This window comes from Piliocolobus tephrosceles, chromosome 2 (genome assembly GCF_002776525.5).
Source record: "Piliocolobus tephrosceles isolate RC106 chromosome 2, ASM277652v3, whole genome shotgun sequence".
Taxonomy (NCBI): Eukaryota; Metazoa; Chordata; class Mammalia; order Primates; family Cercopithecidae; genus Piliocolobus; species Piliocolobus tephrosceles.
In genome coordinates, this window is record NC_045435.1 from 71,708,297 (window position 1) to 71,728,544 (window position 20,248).

At 38.2% G+C, this 20,248-nt stretch overlaps 1 protein-coding gene across 2 annotated transcripts in view; it reads left to right on the forward strand.

Annotated features, from left to right (window-relative positions):
• Positions 1-20,248, forward strand: part of ADAMTS9 (ADAM metallopeptidase with thrombospondin type 1 motif 9) — a 192,312-nt gene that overhangs the window by 17,360 nt on the left and 154,704 nt on the right. Inside the window, exons 4-8 of one of the 2 annotated variants that reach the window (XM_023200389.2) lie at positions 12,625-12,914; positions 15,511-15,594; positions 15,695-15,810; positions 16,926-16,966; positions 17,080-17,185. In XM_023200389.2, the coding sequence (XP_023056157.1) occupies positions 12,625-12,914; positions 15,511-15,594; positions 15,695-15,810; positions 16,926-16,966; positions 17,080-17,185 (637 nt within the window). The remainder of the gene's footprint in view (positions 1-12,624; positions 12,915-15,510; positions 15,595-15,694; positions 15,811-16,925; positions 16,967-17,079; positions 17,186-20,248) is intronic. The other variant, XM_023200398.2, reaches the window with a different exon arrangement.

Consider the following 20,248-nt stretch of genomic DNA (forward strand, 5'->3'; position numbering starts at 1 on the left):
CTGAAGTCTGAAAGTGCTTTATTCTGTATATAAGTCCTTTGTCAGACATAGTTTGCAAATATTGTCTCCCAGATTGTGGCTTGTCTTTCAAAGAGTCTCTTAATTTGTAAATGCTTGTTTCATGCATAGCTTCTTTATTTTATTGCCAACACTTCATGCACCATAGATTTCATGCAGTCCCAGAACTACATAGCAAGAAAGTATAGTGGAGCATGCAGTATAGAGCTTGTCCAAAAAATGGAATAGGAGAGGCTTATTTAGGATTTATTATTCAAAGCCATGGTCTAGGCCAAGAGAAAAGGCAGTTGTTATTTTTATTGCTCATCTGTATACAGAAACACAACTCTTCATGTCCAACCAGTGTACTTTGTGATGGGAATGTGTTGTCTTAGCTCATGGGTGAAAACAGGTCCAGAGGAGCCTCTTCATCGGTAAGAATGCAACTGTGTTTTTTTGCATGTATGTTGCATGTGTGTATGTGCATGCAGACAGCTCGAAAGAAAGAGAGAGTCAGAGGCACAATGAGACACAGACAGAGGTAAAAGAGTTTGGTGTTAATAGTATGAGATTCAGCCCTTACGACCACATGCTGCTGAAGAGGGATAGAAGATGTAACTCCATAAATCCTGAAAGTTTCCATCCTGTGCTTTGTGGACAATTTAAATGCTTTTCCAGAGATGTCTTTGATTGTATACTTTTTTTTTCTTTCAAGCCAGTTTCCTAGTTCTCACATTTGATGTTATTTCATTGTAACAAGTCAGATTAGAGAAAATAGAAGTGGTTTTTCAGAAACTATTATCTGTTTTAGCAGGTCCAAAATAAAATTTTCCCAATGAGTAATGGAGATGTGTAGACTGTACTCCCCTTAATATAATTTAACATCAGCAAAAGTCCACTTCTTTTGTGTTGGTCTCTCTCTTTTGGAATTATTCTGCCTTCTTCTACCCTGCCACCCTGCTGACTGTTTCATCCATACCCTTTCTAAGAGTGACAGTGGCTCAGAGGGAATCTCTGTTGGGTTTTGCCCCTTTGGAAACTCAGGACTTCATTTTTAATCATCATTCACTTTTATCTTATAAAATACAAGAATTCATAAATTTTTAATACTGAGGGAAACTTTAGAGAGAACTTCTATTCCAGGCCTTCTCTTTATGCATAAGAAGATCAAGGCCCAGAACTTCGAAGGGACTCCTAATCTTGGAGCTAGAACGAATGGCAAAATTGAACACAGGCTTCTTACTTCCCAGTCCTGTGTTCTTTCCAGGCTGTAACACAAGGAAAAGCTGCAGATGGTGCCTGGAAAGAGGATGTTCAAAAGTATGACTCAAATGAGCTTTGGGAAGTGCCATTGTATTTATTTTAAGTGTGGGAATAATTAAGAATGAACTGGTGAGACTGTTCAAGAAGTTGTCTCAAGCTTATAGAGAAAGATAGAAAGCTTTCAATTCATTTAAGGGATTAAGTTGTCACATCGAGAGCTGAGTATACAGCAACCAAATATGATTTTAAAATAAATAAACCAATCAAGCCTTTTCTGAGCTGGACCAGGGTATTGGGGAAGGTGGCCTGTGGCTGGGGAAGAAGACCAGTGAGGTCTACCGGTCACTGGAGTACAGCATGCCCCTGTGGTCACTCACTTCCATGGTCATGGAACATGGACATTGGGATGAGAAAGGGTTTCAGTTGCAGGCCCTATAAACCAGTCCTCAGTGCCTGTAAACTAGGAGACCTGTGTATCAAAAGAATGTGGGAGATACACTCCCTACGAGTTGCTTACATGCCTTTTCAAAGAGCTCCAGCCCAACTGCGCTTTAATCTCTGATATGAGAATGATACCTAGACCCACCACAGGCACCACATTCAGCATCAGGGCCACCCACAAGCTGCAGTGAAATGTCAGATAGCAGGCAGATCCCAGCAGCAGGCCTGGGAGCCACTTCATTCCAGCAGCCTTAACCTGCTGCTCATTCTAAGTAATGAGAGTTAGCACAGCCCGTGCCTCCAGAGTACTTCCTACCCACCAGGCCCCATTCTAACACTTTATGTAGACTAAGTCATTTCACCCTCCCTACTGCCCTATTAGGCATGAACTGTCATTACCCCCTTTTCACAGATGAGGAGACTGAGGCACAGAGGGCTGAAGTGACTCACCAGAGTTCACAAAGATTGAATGTAGAGCAGCTGGGATTTACACACAGGTCTCTCTGATTCCTGAGCTCACACTCTTATCTCCCACAACACACTGTCTCCGGTATCCACTCTGCAAACACTTCTTGCCTAGAATGCACCATCCTATACGGTCACCAGGAGGCCCTTGAGATGTAGCTAGTATCACATGTAGAAATAATATTTTGCATAATTGGGTTCAATAGAATCTATTATTAAAATTAATTTCATCTGTTCCTTTTGACGTTAAAAAAATGTGGCTACTAGAAATTCTTAACTTCCACGTGTGGCTTGCATTTTATTTCTACTGGAGAGTGCAAGCCTGGGAGATGCCAAGCCGTGGCACAAAGCAGTCTGAGAAGCGGCCATGGCAAGTGAGCTGCAGCCAGGACAGGGTGGCTGTGGGCAGCTGGCACCCTGCCAGGCACAAAGGTCACTCTCCCACTACTGCTAAGAGATAGAGTGAGTCGAAACCAACATTTCCCAAATAGTACTTCACAGGATATTGATAGCAAAACTAAATGTCTCTTAGTAAAATACAGGCCCTAGGATGTTCAGCATCTTAATACTACTTCAAATAGATACTTTGAGTATTTTTTCAAGTTATTTCAAGTGTCCCTCAGTTTCCTCATTTATGAAAAGAAGGTAATAGTTCCTACCGTATCGGGTTGCTCTGAGGAATAATCAAGTGCTTAGAAGAGTGCCTGACAATGTGGGGTCTTTTTTGGTTCCATATGAACTTTAAAGCAGTTTTTTCCAATTCTGTGAAGAAAGTCATTGGTAGGTTAATGGGGATGGCATTGAATCTATAAATTACCTTGGGCAGTATAGCCATTGTCACAATATTGATTCTTCCTATCCATGAGCATGGTATGTTCTTCCATTTGTTTGTGTCCTCTTTTGGAAACCATCATTCTCAGCAAACTATCGCAAGAACAGAAAACCAAATACCAAATACTCATAGGTGGGAACTGAACAATGAGATCTCCCACTCAGATACAGGAAGGGGAACATCACACACAGGGTCCTATTGTGGGGAGGGGAGAGCGGGGAGGGATAGCATTAGGAGATATACCTAATGTAAATGACGAGTTAATGGGTGCAGCACACCAACATGGCTCATGTATACATATGTAACAAACCTGCACGTTGTACACATGTACCCTAGAACTTAAAATATAATTAAAAAAAAAAAAAAAAAAAAAGAGTGCCTGACACAGAGAAAAGCACTCAACAAACGTTGGCCAGTATGATTATGGCCTGTTGTCATTGTTCTTATCACACTTAGTTGAAGGAGCTACAGAATGGAGAATGAAAAGGACACAGAAGGGCTTTTGGGGCTAGTGCACTCAAATCTCAAGCCCAAGTCAGCAAATTTAACTCCCCAGGTAGCTGAAGACACCCATCCCCTTAAAAGGTAGTGAGGGGACCCTCAGACACCTCCCACTGCCCACCACCGCTCCTTGAAAGCCAAGAGGCTTCTCAGTTGTTGCCTTCCACTCGCACGCCCTTCTCTCCCGAGAGGGAAGCCCATCCACACATTCCACCTGCGTTTTGTTATAGTGCCAGTGATGGTGCTGTCCCCATCACTTGCCTCTTGGCAAAGATTCCGTAAGTTTGGCAATCATGCGATTCAACAAATGTAAACTGGTTTCTTTCCTGCAAGACTTCTTAGGGCTCTTAAAATGCTAATGTGCATGGAGAAAGTTCCAGATGTGTAAGCTGTGTGAAGTGTTTTGCAAAGTTAATTGATTTGTTTTTGAAACTATCTTATGGGACTAATGTTCCATAAACCACTCTCATGGAAACATTGTTTATAAAGGTTCAGGCCAGCCCAAAATGAGTCTTAGCCACAATCCCTTCTGCCATCACTCTGTATTTATTTACTGTCAGCACTGTGCATGTGGCGCTACTTGACACGGGGCACATCACTTAAAAAATAATAATAAAACAAACAAAAAGAAAAAACAGCTCACACTGTTGTTTGTTTTGTTGATTTTTGTAGAGATAGGGTCTCCCTATGTTGCCCATGCTGGTCTTGAACTCCTGGCACCAAGCATTCCTCCTGCCTTTGCCTCCTAAATTTCTGGGATTACAGGAGGAGCCACTGTGCCCCATCAAATATTCTTTCTAAAACAGAATTGTTTTGTATGAGAATGTCAATATACTAATTTATAAAGAGCAGATGTTTTACATGCTACAAGTAAAACAATACCACTAATAATTATTATTACATTTAATGTGTAATGGACCTGTCCTCTGTGCCATGCCCTGCTTTAAGGGCATTTTATGTATTGTCTCTTTTAATCTCCACAGTTACTCTTTGCAGTATGCTGTTACTATCATCATGTTACAGATGAGGAAACTGAGGCTTTAAAGCAGGAAATGACATAAGAAAGGGCAACTAGAATAGCTATAGGGCAGGAATGGGAACCAGGGTTGGCGTGGCTCCAGAATCCAAGTGGAAAACCACAGATGATTCCTGTGCAGACTTCCTTCTCTCTGACAAGCTTGGGTGGAACAGAAAGGGATCTCTTCTTGCTCCTGAATCCTCCCTTTGGTCCTGTGCTGTGTGAAGTCACAAGGTAGCCCAGTGCCTGGAGGAAATTCAGTTAAATTTTGATAAACCTTACAAAATAGAGAGCAATAATTAACTTCCCAACTGTTAATGTTAACATTCAAATCTCCTCGGCCCAACCCCATTTGGTGGGAAACACTTCAGTGAGTTAACCACTGAATAACAAGGCCTGGCTGGTATTTGCTGAAATAATCCCGGTTATTTAGTAACATACTGTGCGTTTTATTGTATTAAAATGTGAAATGAAGCTCATTTGAAACATTTTTACCAATAAATCAGCAGATGTTAAAGTTTTACGCTGTGAGATTTTTTTAAAATAAGGATACCATCTTAAATTTTTATAATCATTTTTTAAAAAGATTGGACCCACGTTTTATTCTTGTTTTGTCATTGCTGTTGTTTATTTCAACTTACCTAGCCCGGTATTTGGCACAAAATCGATGTTCAAGAAGTGAATTTTTTAAAAATTTAACTTATAATTTATGAGAAATTCTCTGTATGATTTCTTATTTAATTCTCAAAATAGCCATAAGATGGAAGCAAGTATTTATACGCTCATTTAAAGGTCAGGAAACTGAGGCCCAGAGAAGTGACTCAGAAAAGATCCTTCAGATAGGATAGTAGGGTGAAGACCAGCGCTCAGCACTTCTGGTTTCATAGTTCCTCCTCTTTTCACAGTATCATAAAGCTGGATGTCAGAAATGCAATCAGGCACACTCTGTGCTGATTTGCCCCACTAGGAGTATACAGCTCATGTCTTTGAAATTGTTATTGTAAGCCAGAAAATTGTTTTTAAGCACACTTAGTCTCTCTACCTTAAATGGTTCCTTTTACTTCTAACTCACTTTATGACTTTATGACTGGCAAAAAAAAAAAAAGAAAGAAAGAAAAATATGGTAACGATATTTATTCATTCCTTCCTATGCACTAGGCACTATGCTAACACTTTGCATGCATGATCTCCAATTATTCCTCAAAGCCACTCTATGGAATAAGTACTGTTTTTAACTCCACGTTATAAGCAGGTGTCAGTTGTTTGCCTAAGGTCAAACAGAACTTAAATCAGGCTGCCCTCCCTTCGCTGCACGAGTTCTTCAAACATTGGCTGTTGGTGGCAGTGTAAGCATGACTACTTCCCTTTTGTGAGCACTGACGCCAAAGTAGTTGCAAAAGCCGATATTAACTCATGTCCTTGTAATAAAATGTTAGAACTGTAATACCTATGATGTGGTGATAGGAAACATACAATTGCCAGTTAGAGCTTTTTTAAACTTCTAAAATTATTTACGTGCATATATGAGGATTCAGATTGCTAAGTATTACAACTTTTTTTCTAATGCAAACATGCACTTACTACTTGGAGGCATCAATATGCTATTTTAGGATTTGAGTCTGGCCAAGTTTTTCATGAAGTTATTTAATTAAGTAAACATGATTAATTTTTGAGGCATCCTCAAAGAAGAAGAAACATGAAAAAATGATGTCCTGTTTCCAGGTGTCTTATTTGAACTTCAAGAGGAAGCAAGAAAATGGTGTAGCCACTTTGGAAAACAATTTGGCAGTTCCTCAAAATGTTATACGTAGAGTTACCGTATGACCTGGCAACTCTACTGCTATGTATATACACAAGAAAAACAAAAATATATTCACCCAAAACCTTGTACATGAATGTTCATAGCAGCAATGTTCTTATTCAGTTGGGTTGAATGTCCACCCAAATGTCCACCAACTGATGAATGGATAAACATTATGTGGTATATCCATACAGTGGAATATTTAACAGTAACAAGTAATGGAATACTGATGCATGCTACAACATAGAAGAAACTTGAAAACATTGTGCTAAGTGAAAGAAGCCAGTCACAGAAGGCCACATATTGTATGACTCTACTTAAATGACATGTCACAATAGGCAAATTCGTAAATACAACAATATAGGTTTGTGATTGCCAGGGACTGAGGGAAGGGGAGAATGTAATGACTGCTATGAGGTATGGGATTTCTCCTTGGGAGTATGAAATTATTCTAAGGTTAGATGATGGCCTTGATTGTGGAACTCTGTGAATATCCTGAAAACTATTGATCTTCATACTTTGAAAATTGTACTTTATACAAATAATCTTAAACTATTATTGAAAAGTAATCATAAGTGTAAAACTATATATGAGGGAAAAAAGAAGAGCAAGAATACACAGACCATTTTTTTTTTTTTTTTTTTTTTTTATTTTGAGACGGAGTCTTGCTCTGTCGCCCGAGCTGGAGTGCAGTGGCCAGATCTCAGCTCACTGCAAGCTCCGCCTCCCGGGTTTACGCCATTCTCCTGCCTCAGCCTCCGGAGTAGCTGGGACTACAGGCGCCCGCCACCTCGCCCGGCTAGTTTTTTGTATTTTTAGTAGAGACGGGGTTTCACCGTGTTAGCCAGGATGGTCTCGATCTCCTGACCTCGTGATCCGCCCGTCTCGGCCTCCCAAAGTGCTGGGATTACAGGCTTGAGCCAACACAGACCATTTTTACAGTGCTTTCCAGGGCAGTGAAATTTTATTATGTAGCCTATTCTGATTAAACTGTAAGCAAAGTGAGTTTGCAAATTCCTGAAACACGAGCCTCTATTCCTCCTTTAGCATTATACTAAAACCTCACAAAAGAGAAATGTGGATGACTTTCTGTTTATCCTAACAGTGCGTACTCTGTGGGTGAAAACTATTCTGTTATTACAATTCTATTCAGAAGCGAGAGAGTTGAGTGAGTATATAAGATATAGTGTCTATTTTTAATGCTATTTTTAATGAGAAATTCAAAGTTGCTTGCTAAAATGGTTAATGTGATAGAAATTAGTTGGACTAATTAGGTCAATAAATATGATTCTAACTTATTAGGAGAAAAGGTCAGATTGATAAAAGACTGAGGAGCATTCTGTTCTAGAAGAAATTGCTTTTGATCCTGAAGAAATAATTTGAGTTTTGCATTTTCATGCCATCTAAAATATGCTGAATTATTTCTTTGATACACAGATTACTTGTGGGTGAAATATCCTCTAGAAATATTACAATTACATGAGTTGTTTGCTAGTAGAAATTGTAGCCTTTTTCTGATTAATGCCTTCATTTCTTTGATTATATTTATAAGTATACTTTGTTTCCAATTATGGCCTCGATTCATCTGCAGGTTTTCTTGTGCCCAAGTCTCCTCTGATGATTCTGATAGTACATTTGTTTTTCCCCTTAGTGGTCAAAAAATAATAATAATAATAATTCCGTACAACATTTCCTGAGTACTGTTCTCACTCAGTAGTTTTCTCTAAGTAAATCCAGTAAATAAAATCATAATATTTACAGAAAACATTAAATAAGGATTATTTACTTCTCACAAACTTAGTGATATAGTTTCTTTTTTTAAAATAGCTTTATTGAAGTATAAGTCTCATACGTACTATTCACCCATTTAAACTGTACAATTTAATGATTTTTTGCTACATCCACAGATATTATAATCATCATTTCAGTCAATTTTAGGATATTTTTATCACTTGAGGAAAGAATCTGTACTTTTTAGCTAACCACACTTCCATCTCCCCACTCTCTCTCTATCCAAAATGCTTCAGACTAGAAGTCTTTCAGATTTTGGATTTTTTGGATTTTAGGATGCTTGCATATAATATACATAGTGAGACATCTTGAGCATAGGACCTCAGTCTAAACATATATCTTTCATATACACCTCATATACATAGGCTGAAGGCAATTTTATTCAACAGTTTTATTAATTGTGTGCATGAAATAAAGTTTGTTTTAAATACTTATGTGTGGAATTTTTCACTTGGTGGTGTCATGTCAGCATTTAAAAAGTTTTGAATTTTGGAGTATTTTGGATTTGGAGTTTTCAGATTAGGGATGCCCAACTTGTACTACTCTACTTTCTGTCTCTGTAGATTTCCCAGTTTTAGATATTTCCTATGACTGGAGTCCTTTGATGTGTGGTCTTTTGTGACTGGCTTCTTTCACTTTCCTGGTGGAATAAAGTCCATCAAAGTGTTTTATAATGATTAAAAAGTCAATGTATCAGGAAGATATAATAATTATAAGCATGTATGCACCTGATAACGGAACACCAAAATACATGAAGCAAAAACTGACAGAAATGGAAGGAGAAATAGACAATGCAACAACAATAATTGGAAACTTCAGCACCCCACTTTCAATAATGGATAGAGCAGCCAGGCAGCAGATTGACAAGGAAGTAGAAAAGTTGCCCAACACTATAAACCAACTACTAACAGATATCTATAGGACACGTTACCCCACGAACAGCAGAGTATTCTGAAGTGAACATGAAACATTCTCCAGCACACACCAGATGCAAGAACATAAAACAAATTTCAATACATTTAAAAGGATAAAAGTAATATAAAACATCTTTGCTGATCACAATGTAACAAAATTAGAAGTCAATTACAGACAAAAAATGAGAAGCTCAAATGTGGAAATTAAACAGCACACTTCTAAATGACCAATGATTCAAAGGAGAAATCAGAAATTTTTTTGAGATGAATGAAAATGAAGACTCAATATACCAAAACATGGGATGCTGCTAAAGCAGGGCTTAGAAGAAAATTTATAGTTGTAAATACTTCTGTGAAGAAAGAAGGTCTCAAATCAATAACCTAACCTTCTACCTTAAGACAACAGAAAGAAAAGAGCAAGTTAAAACTAAAGCAAGCAGAAGAAAAGAAATCGAGATTAGAGCAGAAATCAACAAATGAGAAATAGAAAACCAATAGAGACTTTAAATATTCTAAAATGTCTAACACTGTACTTACCATAAGAAATCAAATTATAATAATTACAGAAGACATTAAGCAAGGATTATTTTTCACAGTGTAAGTGACACACTTTCTTAATGTATTAAAAAATTTAATCTTCAACATAGCTTCCATACACCTGTTGTAAAAAACAAAAATCTTTGTGAAAATGTCCACCAGGCACTGTCTTTTTCTCAACTCATATTTATTTTGGGAGCTGTTCACCATATCATGAGCTAATTTCAAACCGTAGCTGTTGAGAAAGCTCACCTCATAGAGCACGGTTTAGGGAATTGAGCAGATCTACGACTGATTCCTTGTACTTCCACTTCCTGCAATGTGACTTTGAATAAGTTGCTAATTTCTTTGAGACTTATTTTCCTCATCAGAAAAATAGAGGTAATTTTCTCACTTTGAAAGGAGTAAGATAACATACGTAAAAGAGCCTAATTCAATGCCTGGTACATAATAGGTGTATAATTAATATCTCGTCTGTATTCATTTGATGATTTAACAATTGATTTGGCCTTGGTATGCATATACTGAAAACTCATATATGTATACCAATGCCAGTTGGTAGACATGCAATACCCATTGGCATTGGTATACATATATGAGTGTTCTTGAAAGAAAAACTAGAAGAAGAAGAATGTAATGTTACATCTTATGTACCAGGTTTTACGCTAGTGGTGTTATCTATAACTGGACTGCATATAACTTGTTTGACAGTTTGGACAGATTTTACTATAGTAGTCCTCCCTTATCCTTGGGGGATATGTTCCAAGACCACCAGTGGATGCCTAAAACCACAGATAGTACCAAACCTGATTGCCATCAGCCAGAAAGTTTCTGTTCCTGTCTTCCAACCACAAATTTAATGCCTCTCCATCTTAAATAAACTGATTGTGCACTGTATCCGTAACTTTTGCAGTTTGAAGTGCGACAGCAAAACTAGCACCAGTTTCATTTCACAGAGGGAAGATCTGTTCTTACCATAGACTTTAACAACCTCGGCATGCAGAGTTTTTTGTTTTTTTGTTTTTTTTCCTTTCCTTATTAAGTTTAGAGTTTTCACCTTTTCACTTAAAGTTAGCACTTTACGGCTTCTCTTTGTCTTAATCCAAATTACCAGCATCACTACTCTTGCACTGTGAGGCCATCATTAAGTAAAATAAGGATTCCTTAAACACAGCACTATAATACCTCGACAGTCAATCTGATCACCGGAATGGCTACTAGGTGACCAGTTGGGGCGTGTATACAGGGTAGATAGCTAGCCTAAAGGATGATTTCCAACCCCAGGCAGGATGGGGCAGGATAGTGCCAGAGTCCATCACACTGCTCAGAATGGTGTGCAAGTTAAAGGTTATGAATTGTTTATTTCTGGAATTTTCCATTTAATATTTTAGGACTGAGGTGACTGCAGGTAACTGAAACCAAGGGAACCGAAACCATGAAAAAGTGGGGGACCACTATATTTTAAGAATGACTAAAACACTCAACTTGGGTAAAATGCACATCCTGGCCTAAACTGATTTTCTTAGCAGTTAGTTATAATGGTCAAATATTTAGTCCCTTCAAATATGAAACCACTTACAATCTAACTGTTTTTAATTTTTATTTTTACCTTTGGTATTGATGTGACAAATTCTATCTCTTATGGTTAGGTAAGCATACTTCTTCATTGTAGAATTCTGTTGCCTATTTTAGACCACAAGCTGGTGTCATTAAAGCATTAAAGCACATTTATGATCTGATTGTCAAGTTAACTGATTAAATTCTGTTTTTACTCAAAGTGTATTTTGGCAGGAATTTTAATGCTTATTCTGTTTATTGCATAGTTGATGATGTGAAAATTCAGTATTTTCATCAGCAATATAAACTTCAAGCCAAGTTGGAAACTAGTGATTCTCAAAATGTCGGTGTTAATATCAGTCACCTGGGGATCTAGTTAAGTATAGATTCAAGCCTGGGGTGGGGTCAAAGAATCTGCTTTTTAACAAGCTTCTAGTTGTTGTCAATTTTGCTGGTCCACGGACCCTGCTTTGAGTAGCAAGACTGTGGAGAACCCAAGAAGAGGCCTAGGCATGAGTTGGAAATGAGTAGAGCTAATTTGACATTATAAATCATGGTCCCAGCTGCCTGCCCAGACTCTCAGAGTTTATTTCCTTAACTGAACCCTGGAGTAAGTTAATTAAAAATTCAGAGACATTGAATTGCTGTGATTCTATTCTTATATTTTAAGTACTGAAATGATCTAATAAGGTAATAAAATACCTGGTTGTGCATTTTCTACAGTTCCTTTGTATCGTCTGTTAGCCTGTCCACCTCTCAGACCTCTTTGTATTAGAACTCATTGAATAGCATGAGTGGTATATATGGAACTTTTCTTTTTTTTTTTTTTGAGACAGAGTCTCCCTTTGTCTCACTCAGGCTGGAGTGCAGTAACGCGATCTAAGCTCACTGCAAGCTCTGCCTCCCAGATTCAAGCAATTCTCGTGCCTCAGCCTCCTGAGTAGCTGGGATTAGAGACGTGCACCACCACGCCTGGCTAATTTTTGTATTTTTGTTAGAGAGAGGGTTTTACCACGTTGGCCAGTCTGGTCTCAAACTCCTGGCCTCATGAGATTCAACTGTCTTGGCCCCCACAAAGTGCTGGGATTACAGGCATGAGCCACTGCGCCCAGCCTCCATTTAAGTTTTTTAACGCTCTGTAGCTACATTATTGGCCCTTACTATATCTTTGGCAAGAATAGGATTCCTTGAATCAATCTCAGCAAAGCTTTTGTTACCAAATGAAAAGAATAAGAATCACATGCCTTGTTTCCCTCAAGCTCAGGCCCGATTTTCTAATACCATAAGTGAGCAAGTGTGAAAGCTTCCCAGGGAAGCAAATCTCAAATCCTTAGTCACTTAGGTGGGAGTACAGATTGAGGTGCGTCTGTGGAGTCCACGGTATGCAGGACTTATTTTTGTATGTAATTTGACCACAGAGGCATCAATTTAAAATGTGTCAAATTAAATTCTTAATATAAAATAGCTGTGGCTTGAAATGTAATGCGTACCATCTGATTTGTTACAGAACACAAAAATAGGAACAGTAAAGACAAGAAGAAAACCAGAGCAAGAAAATGGGGAGAGAGGATTAACCTGGCTGATGACGTGGCAGCATTAAACAGCGGCTTAGCAACAGAGGCATTTTCTGCCTATGGTAATAAGACGGACAACACAAGAGAAAAGAGGACCCACAGAAGGACAAAACGTTTTTTATCCTATCCACGGTTTGTAGAAGTCTTGGTGGTGGCAGACAACAGAATGGTTTCATACCATGGAGAAAACCTTCAACACTATATTTTAACTTTAATGTCAATTGTAAGTACATTCAAACGAAGGTGATTTATAAGGTCTCTAAATGTGCCATTGGGGAATGGGTTTCCACTCAGTGCTTTGGAGAACCATTCAGAACTGGCATTTCAGCCATTCAGGCAAGTGACTGAACAGAACATAAGATTATTTGTTGGTTGCCTTTTTAAACTGACAACAGTGGTTATCAATATGGAGTATTTATTCTGCGTTAGACAATGTGCTTCTTACTTAAAAGGTATAATTTTGAATCGTGACAACCCTGCCGGGTGAGATTATCAATCATGCCCATTTTATAGATAAGAAAACTGAGTCTCAGAGGAGTTAGGTCACTTGCCCATGATCAGGTGAAGCTAATAAATCACTTGGACACTGCCTGTGACCTTTAGCTTGTCCAGTTCCCAAAACCAGTGCTTTTTGCCTCACTTAGGAACTTTGCACAGCCAGTTGTGGATATTCAGTAGTTCTTAGGGAGGCTGGTTGTGAATCACAGTCACCTGTGGAACTTCTAAAAATAGCCTCTTCCCCCGGGATTCTAATTAAGTAGCCTGGGGAGTGACACCTAGGAGGGTTTCATTCTATTTTTCGACTCCCATTTTGAATTAAAACCACAATATATTTGCATGATTTTAAAAAAATCAGACAGAACAAAGACTATTGTTAAAAAATAAGTACCATTCTCTATGCAGACTGCCAGGCCCCTTCCCAGAGGCAGCCACTGTTGAAAGTTTTCTTATATGTTTCTAACAAGCGCTGCCCAATAGAAATACAATACAAACCACATATTTAATTTCAAATGTATTTAAATTTTTTAAAAAGTTTTTTTTTCCTAATTTTAAATTTTCAAGGAGCCACATTAAAAAAAAAAAAAGTTTTTAAGAAAATGGCCAGGTATAGTCACTCATGCCTGTAATCCCAACATTTTAGGAGGCTGAGGTGGAACAATCTCTTGGGGCCCAGAGTTTAAGACCAGCCTGGGCATTATAGCAAGACCTTGTCTCTATGAAAAAAAAAAAAAAAAATTAGCCAGGTGTGGTAGCATATACCTGGCTCATATATAGTAGTCTCAGGTCCTCGGGAGCTGAGGTGAGAGAATCTCTTGAGCCCAGAAGGCTACAGTGAGCCTTGATTGTGCCACTGCGCATCAGCCTTGGCAACAGAGTGAGTGAGACCCTGTCTCAAAAAAAAGTAAAATATAAACAGGTAAAATTAATTTTAGCAATATATTTTATATCAAATATTATTTTTAAAATTATTAATGAGGTATTTTACTTTTTTTAATACTAAGCCTTCAAAATCCAGTGTTTTACACTCTCAGTATAACCCAATTTGAGCTAGCCACATACCAGTACTCACTAGCCACATGTGATGAGTGGCCACTGTTGGGCAGTGCAACTCTAGGTATTTCCTATGCAAACACGTTTGCATATACAACTTCTTTTCAAACAGGAGGGATTTTCACATACTGTATTACACATTGCTATTTTATTGAACGATTCGAGATGATTCCAGAAAAGTCCATATAGACCTCCTCTTACTCCTTTTCAGCCGTAGCATAACTTTTCTTTCAATGGATGAGCCCTAATTTACCTGAAGTAAAACTTATTTTTAATAAATCCCCCAGATGGACATGAAAAGCAATCCTGTTTGGGCACAGCTTTAGGGTTTCTTCTTCCCCCCGTGTGGCCTGTGGTACTCCTTGCCTTTTTGTTCACTGCTGTGACCCATTCCCCTCTGCCCCCTGTCAACCCTGCCTGGCCTCCATGCCCCCTCACCCCCACATGCTGCTCAGTCCCAGATACCCCAGCCCTCTCATGCCCAGGAGGGAAGGGAACATCTAATCTGGCCCTGCACATATGCATAACCTCATTTTCACTTCTTAATTTCAGATCTCTCATAAAAATTTTGATTATGAACATGGACTTTGGGTCAAACTGTCCTAGGTTGAGAGTTCTGGCTCTGCTGCTACTCACCAGTGTGTTGCCTCAGACAAGTGACTTAATTTCTCTGAGTGACTTAGTTTCCTCATTTGTTGAACAGAGACTTTAATAGTACCCAGACCAGAGTTTTGCTGTATACAGACTAAATGCATGTGTGTATGTAGTTTTCAGCCAGTTCTCAAGCATTTAGTAAATGTTAGCTCCTATAATTAATTATAATACTACAAAAATAAAAACCCCACCAGGTTAACAAGGTTGTCAAGGACACAAATGGGTGGTAAACATTAAGGAACAGCAGTGCTGGCTAACATGCACCCAATGTGAGATTCTATAAGTTGGCAATCTAGGACTTCAGATGAGAGGAAAGAGCTTAATGGAAAATTAATATCCAGTGTTCTGGTATGGAGAACTGTTAAGTCACGTGGCAATGCAATTTCAGAGGAATTTAAAATTGTTTGAATTTACTGTTACCTAAAACTGTGATCTATGAATTTTACGAAGAGACTTTACAAAAAGAATTGTTGAGTGAATGAAAAATTCACAACCACAAAAATGCATATGTTGCAAGAAACGTAAAAAAGAGGTGGAGCCCAACGTAAGACGTGACTTGCTTATTGCTTACACAGAGTTCACAATTAACTTTGAAAAATTTATCTCGGTTGCAGGTAGCCTCTATCTATAAAGACCCAAGTATTGGAAATTTAATTAATATTGTTATTGTGAACTTAATTGTGATTCATAATGAACAGGTAATAAAGTTTTTTTCTTTTTTCTTCTATCTGTATCCGAAATGGCATATCTAATTGATACTGATACAACAGATTAATCATAATTCTTCTCTGTATTTAGGATGGGCCTTCCATATCTTTTAATGCTCAGACAACATTAAAAAACTTTTGCCAGTGGCAGCATTCGAAGAACAGTCCAGGTGGAATCCATCATGATACTGCTGTTCTCTTAACAAGGTATATGGATTTCTCATTCCTCAGATCTTTCAGTCTCAGGTCAAGTTGATGGGATGTAGTCACGCATTCCTGATAGTCAGCTGCTGGTGGAGGATTTCTCAGCTTAGGCACTGTTGACATTTTGGGCTGGATGATTCTTTCTGTACATTGCAAGATGTTTAGCAGCATCCCTGGCCTCTGCTCACTACGTATCAGGAGCACTCCCTCCCCTCAGTTGTGACAACCAACAATGTCTCCAGACATTGCCACTGCCCTCCGTGGGAAGGGCAGAATCACCTTGGCTGAGAACCACTAACCTATAGATGCCAAGTAAGGAATAAATGTGTTAGGCAGACCTGAAAATGAATGCCTTATATAACAGGCAAGGGCAGCTGCTATTCAGAGGGACCTGGAGTTGCCATGTAGTATATGAGTTCGTTGTTGCCAGCTTTTGTGATTTTGCAAAAGCCAGAAAAATGAATTTTTTAAATTGTGAAACCTCCCAATTTTTCTATGGTAGCTGCTATCTCAAAATGTTGAAACATTGTAGCAACACAGAGGTGTGCTGGCTTAATTGTGCCTCCCACCTCCTGCCGTCTCTATTGCGGTCATGAACATGTCCTCTTTTTTTTTTTTTTTTTTTTTAATTATTATACTTTAAGTTCTAGGCTACACGTGCACAACGTGCAGGTTTGTTACATATGTATTCGTGTGCCATGTTGGTGTGCTGCACCCACCAACTCATCATTTACATCAGGTATAACTCCGACCATGTCCTCTTAAATGAAAGTAAAAGAAAAGTATCTTGCGCCTTCTCAGGAATGTTCTCAAAGAGTCTTTACAAAACTAGAATCGTTTACCCCAGGGTATTGGGAAAATCCTGGTTGGAGAGATTTTTTACTGCTCTGTGACCACCCTGACCACAGAAGAAGACTTCTTAATGTAGTAGTTTATAATTCTTAAATCAACAATTTCAAAAATTTTGAGTTTTGGAACTCTGGTCTTATGAATTTACTTTTTGTAACCCCCACCCCAAAGTGTGTGCTGTTGTGAATGCCTAGACAACCCTAAAGTATTTACTTATATTGACACTTACTCTTTGATGTCATCAAGGCCTAAGTCTGCTTTGCTTTCAGACAGGATATCTGCAGAGCTCACGACAAATGTGATACCTTAGGTGAGTTCCCTGTGCGTATCTTCTATGGCTAAAACAGTTTACTGCATGTTTTTATTTCAAGCCACAGTTGCTTTTTAGAGTAAACCTTGTTGTTGTTTTTTTCCTTCTAATAGGTCTGGCTGAACTGGGAACCATTTGTGATCCCTACAGAAGCTGTTCTATTAGTGAAGATAGTGGATTGAGTACAGCTTTTACGATTGCCCATGAGCTGGGTCATGTGTGAGTTTCCTTTCAGTAATTTCATTTAATTCAGAGTGACCTAAACCTTTTTTTCCTTCGCATCAGTGAGCATTTACTTGACTTTCAAGGGTGTAAGACACTTCCCGAGTCATAGTAGAGTTTGCAGGGTTGAAGAGCTTTGAACCTAATTGGGTGAAATGACTTTGACTTCCGAAAGTTGAGTAAATGCAGTGCACTCTCTTCAGCCATAGCTTGTGTGTATCTTCAGTTTAACTGCTCAAGTTCAATACATAAGGTCTAATATTCTCCTTTCCTACTGGGTACTGGAGAAATGGGGTCTTTCCATTCCTTCTACTGAAGCAGAGGATATATTAGCCTAGAGAACTTTCCTGATTTAACACCTTTGTCCAGGAGAGTCCCCCACCATTACTGTGGCCCCCAAGATTTTTACAAATCCAGACCATTCCTGATTCTAGTTATACACAGTTCTAATTCTGATATTTAGCATCTGGGAACAGTAATATCCCTTTTTTCAAGAAAGAGAATGAACAAAGATAGAAAGAAGGAATCATTTCCTAATTATGGTCACTAAGTGGCTATTATGAAATGGCTTTTCCCTTTTGTTTTTTAGAGATAGAGCATGGTTAGAACATGGGGCAAAACACTGCAAATTTACTAGAAATTATTCGGAGTTTTGATCTGCATTATTTTCTTTTTAGGATGATTAAATTACTTATACTATCTATTTTGAAATAATTTTCTGAAAGGATATTATTAATATAATATAGCTGCAGATCAATTTGTGTGGCAGATGATAACTTTACTTAGAGCTAACATCATTTATAAAACAAGCTTTTCATTCATGCATTTAAGGTCCTCTATGTGCAGTGTAGTGTATGAGGCACAGAGCAAGATGCATATATACACAGGTGTCTCCAATTTAGCTCAATCGAGAACAGGTATATTTTTAAACTAGTACCCTTCAAATGTATTTTAAGAGCACACCCCTTTTCTTTTCTCCAGAGGAAATATAGTCAAGTGCCCCCTATTTAGAACATAAAAGAGGTATGGCTTTCCATTAAGCATTTGTGGCAGGCCCAACCTGCTTAGTCAACATCCTCTCTATCCTTGTGTTTTCTGAGGCACCTTTGTGAAACTCAGGCAAGCCTTGAAGAGAATTCTCATTCCAGCTTCCCCAGCTTAGTGGCTGTGGGATTTGATCAAGTAATTAAAGCTCTCTATGGCTCAGTTTTCTCATCTGCAAAATGCAGATAACAACAGTACAGATGTAGAATTCCTTATCCAAAATGCTTGGGACCAGAAATGTTTTGGATTTTGGATTGTTCAGATTTTGGCAATATTTTCATATACATAATCTTGGGGATGGGACTCAAGTTTAAGCAAAAAATTTATGTTTCGTATATACCTTATGCACATAGCCTAGAGGTAATTGTATGTGATATTTAAAATAATTTTATGCATTAAACAAAGTTTGTGTTACAAATTTATGTGGGGAATTTTCCACTGGTGTCATGTTGGCACTCAAAAAGTTTTGGATTTTGGAGGATTTTGGATTTGGAGTTTTGATGTTAGGAATGCTCAGTCTGTACTATTCATTGGGTAAAATAAGTGATTAAATGAAATAAAGCATCGCAAGCACTTAGCACATTTTCTGGTATGTTGTGAATACTGAAAAGTCATGGTTATTGTTGTTTATATGTGTCCAATAAGTATTTATTACTATTTAACTCCTTCAGTGAGCAAATGTGAGTAACATTTGAATAAAAATAAATTTTCAACTTATTTACATGCTGAAATAAACTTGACTGTATCAAGTAATTGTGAGAGTGGGGAATAAACATCATCTGGGGATGGGAAATAAACACCACTATAGAGAAACCGCTAAGATTTGAATGCCTTGCTTGTTTTAAGTTTGTTGATGCAGGTATTACATTGATTATGCATCAGGGAACTGGAAACCAAGGCATTTATTCTTTTAAGAAAGTAGATTCTTAAGCATAAGAGTCTCACATTTTAATAACTATTTCTAAATTCAACTAAGATCGAGTTTTTCTGTCTCTAGTGGTATTAAGAGGCATAAACTTTAAAGAAAAAGGGAAAATGTGATAAATTAATGGAATAGACTCCATAGGCTTTTATTCCAACTTTTATATGATACAAGTCTACATGCTTCTATCTGACTCAGTTATTTCTGTAATCAAGATGAACTAGTGAAGGGAATTTCTCCCTCAATGCTAAATTAATTACATAGGTCAATTTTGTGATTGGGGATAGTCATCCAGAGAGAGGGAAGGTGACCCTTCTGAGGTTGTCACCCAGTGGATAATTGCCTGAGCTGAATGGCATGTGGGTCACAGAATTGGTGTTTCTGGATTTAGGAAATACTTCCTGCTTTTTTCCACTGCTTCTGGCTAAGCCAAGAATGGCAAGTATGTGTTCATGCTGCTGCATTCCCTTCCAGGCCCATAAGGATGTTGGCAGTCCTTCACAGCCTTCTCACAGGCGGAACCTGGATTAATTTAAGAATCCTTTTGTGCCTGGCTTTTCAGGAAGCCAGTACCAATCAATTGGTGTTGGCATGAAGCACGAAACTATTTGCCATCTCTGGGTTATGCCAGTAGAATTGGCATGCCTCTGGTTTCCATGCATACCACTACCTTTCATGGGTTTTATTGTGCACAAACTTTGCATGCCTTTAGAATGATATACCTACACAGGTATATAATTTGTCACCCTGATCCAAAAAGGGGAAGATGCCAAGACCCATAGTGAGCCTCTTATTAGAAAGCTCTTGGCTTCAGTTTTTGACACTTCCCTGACTCTTTATATTCACGTTATCATAAGTTGCCAAATTCTTGACTCTATAAATTGCCCTTTAACAGCTTATTAGGAATTCCAACTACTGTATTCTAGCACCAACTACAGCATATTCAGAGCCTCTGCAATTCCAAAAAGTACACTTAAACCAAATACGTGGGCCAACCCACATCTTTTAAAATGCATTTTATACATTTACACTTCGTATTAAGTTGGGTGAGAATTTATATTTTAATCTACAGTCTATCTCGAATTGTCTTACAT